Genomic DNA, 2,158 nt, shown 5'->3' with positions numbered 1-2,158 from the left:
TAGAATTTTTTTTTTTTTTAATTTTTGCAGGTACAACTTATATAACCTAATTAGACATACTTGGTGGGCAATGACTGACTACATGACTGTTTTTGCTCATCTCTGATTCAGGTCTGATCGGAGTCGTCTCTATCGATACATGCTCCATCTCTGACTGTACCTCTGCTTCCTCCTTGTCTCTCTTAGAGGCAGACATTTCCACTGCTTCTTTCCTTTCTGCATCATTCATTTCCCCTGCCTCATTTTCATGTTCAGTTTTGCTGTTACTATTCCTTTTTGTAAAAAAGGAATGTATTTTCCTATCTTCCTCTGCTTTCCTTTTCATATTCTGTACAGTTCAGACAAACATACAGTATTAAGAAACACTTGTATTATTACATTTAACAGCTACAGTACTTACACAAAATGACAGACCCATAATGTAAGATTATGTGTAATGTTTTTTTTTTTTACTTTGTATTTACAGAATGTTTGCGCCACAGAACGGCGAAAAATGTCATCTGTCTGTCAGTGTTAAGTTGGGTGTGCTCGAAAACGTACGGAGCCGTCTGCTCTCGCGGTGCAAGATGTCATACAGTGATCGGTCTGCGCAGCGCCTGTTAGGTTTGCACAGGGGTGGCCAGAGGGGTGGCCAAGCTTTCATCAGGGGTGGCACTGGCCACCCATGGCCACCACGTAGCTACGCCCTTGGCTGTGTAACCCCCCGAGACTTTCGGTTCATTAACCCGTATGGAAATAACGAGAAAAATTACAAAGTGCAGTAAACCATAAAACTGTTTGCACTACAAACCAGTGTGTTCATAATTAAGATAATACATGAAAATAATATGATAAGACACACCAATTTGCAATATCAAGCAGCAAAACAAGCTGTTTTGTACAGCTAAAAATAGCTGGAAGTGGATGACACCGGAAGCCAGACCCATAAAATTTACAGATAGCCACACCCACTCCTAGTGAAAAAAAGGTGGATAAAAAATAAAATAATTAACAATAGTATTATTGCACTTTATTTACAATAGCACTACAATAGTTTGATAATACTATTATATTTTAAAATTAAAAATAACTATCAAATAAAAATACAATTATTTTATAGTACACTTAAAAATACAATGCTAATATTTACATTTTATTTTACTTTTTAATTTTTTTTATATGAGTTTTCAACATTTTCAAACCTAAAATGAGCAAGCTTTTATTTTGGCGGGTTTGCCGGTAGGTAAATGCACTGCCTGTTTTAGCGGAGCTCAGCAAGGACCGCCTCCCTCATTTCCATGTTGCACACGGAAAGTAAAGATTAGTTGTTGCAGCCCTAGTTAGAAGAACTGAAATTAATTGCGGTACAAATGCGTACTGAACTGAGGGTGGCGAACGGTAGTAGAGAAAAGTAAAAAGAAATAAATAAATAAATAAATAAATCTGGAAATAAATACAGGTGGGAATAAATAAATTTTAAAAAATAAATAAACACATGAATAAATACATTGAAAAATAAATAAATAAATAAATTAATTAAATATGAGAATAAATGAGAGAATAAGGGAATAAAAGTAAAAAAGAATAAAAATAAATTTAAAAAATAAATACATCAAATAATATAATACATAAAGGAAAAATACATAAAGGAAAAAAGTAATACATAAATTCAGGGTTAAATTTGATTAAAAATTAACTATATTTGTTTTTATCAATTTATTTATTTATTTTCCTGTTATTTTATTTATTTATTTATCCATATATTTTATTTTATTTTTAATTTCTGCAGGTTTGGTCCTCCATACATAACTGCCTATAACATCTCTTTCAATCTTAATCAGATGGCAAAGCAGTTCGGCCCAGTTTTCACAGTCTACTTTGGTCCAAAGAAAGTGGTTGTGTTAGCTGGCTACAAAACAGTGAAGCAAGCCCTTGTTAATCATGCAGATGAATTTGGAGACAGAGAAATTACGCCACTGTTCCATGATTTAACTAAAGGGCATGGTAAGATCACCCCAGTCTGCTGAGTAGCCTATATGTACTTAACGGATTCTTTATACTTATTAGCATATGAGTTACTGTTAGAAATTAACAATTGGTCCCTCGATATCTCTTTGCCGCCTTGAAGTTCTCAGTTCCTTAAAGTGTATACGGCCGGGAAGCAAGAAAACACACATTC

The 2,158-nt window shown here is 33.9% G+C and overlaps 1 protein-coding gene across 1 annotated transcript in view; it reads left to right on the top strand.

The window, feature by feature from the left end:
• cyp2k16 (cytochrome P450, family 2, subfamily K, polypeptide16) overlaps nt 1-2,158 on the top strand; it is a 12,136-nt gene that overhangs the window by 4,660 nt on the left and 5,318 nt on the right. The window contains exon 2 of the mRNA XM_016525671.1: nt 1,821-1,983. Coding sequence (XP_016381157.1) covers nt 1,821-1,983 — 163 coding nt within the window. The remainder of the gene's footprint in view (nt 1-1,820; nt 1,984-2,158) is intronic.

Source organism: Sinocyclocheilus rhinocerous, unplaced genomic scaffold (assembly GCF_001515625.1).
Source record: "Sinocyclocheilus rhinocerous isolate Xijiao unplaced genomic scaffold, SAMN03320098_v1.1 scaffold182, whole genome shotgun sequence".
Taxonomy (NCBI): Eukaryota; Metazoa; Chordata; class Actinopteri; order Cypriniformes; family Cyprinidae; genus Sinocyclocheilus; species Sinocyclocheilus rhinocerous.
The sequence above is the reverse complement of the archived record's forward strand: the minus strand, read 5'-3'. Positions and strand labels throughout refer to the sequence as shown.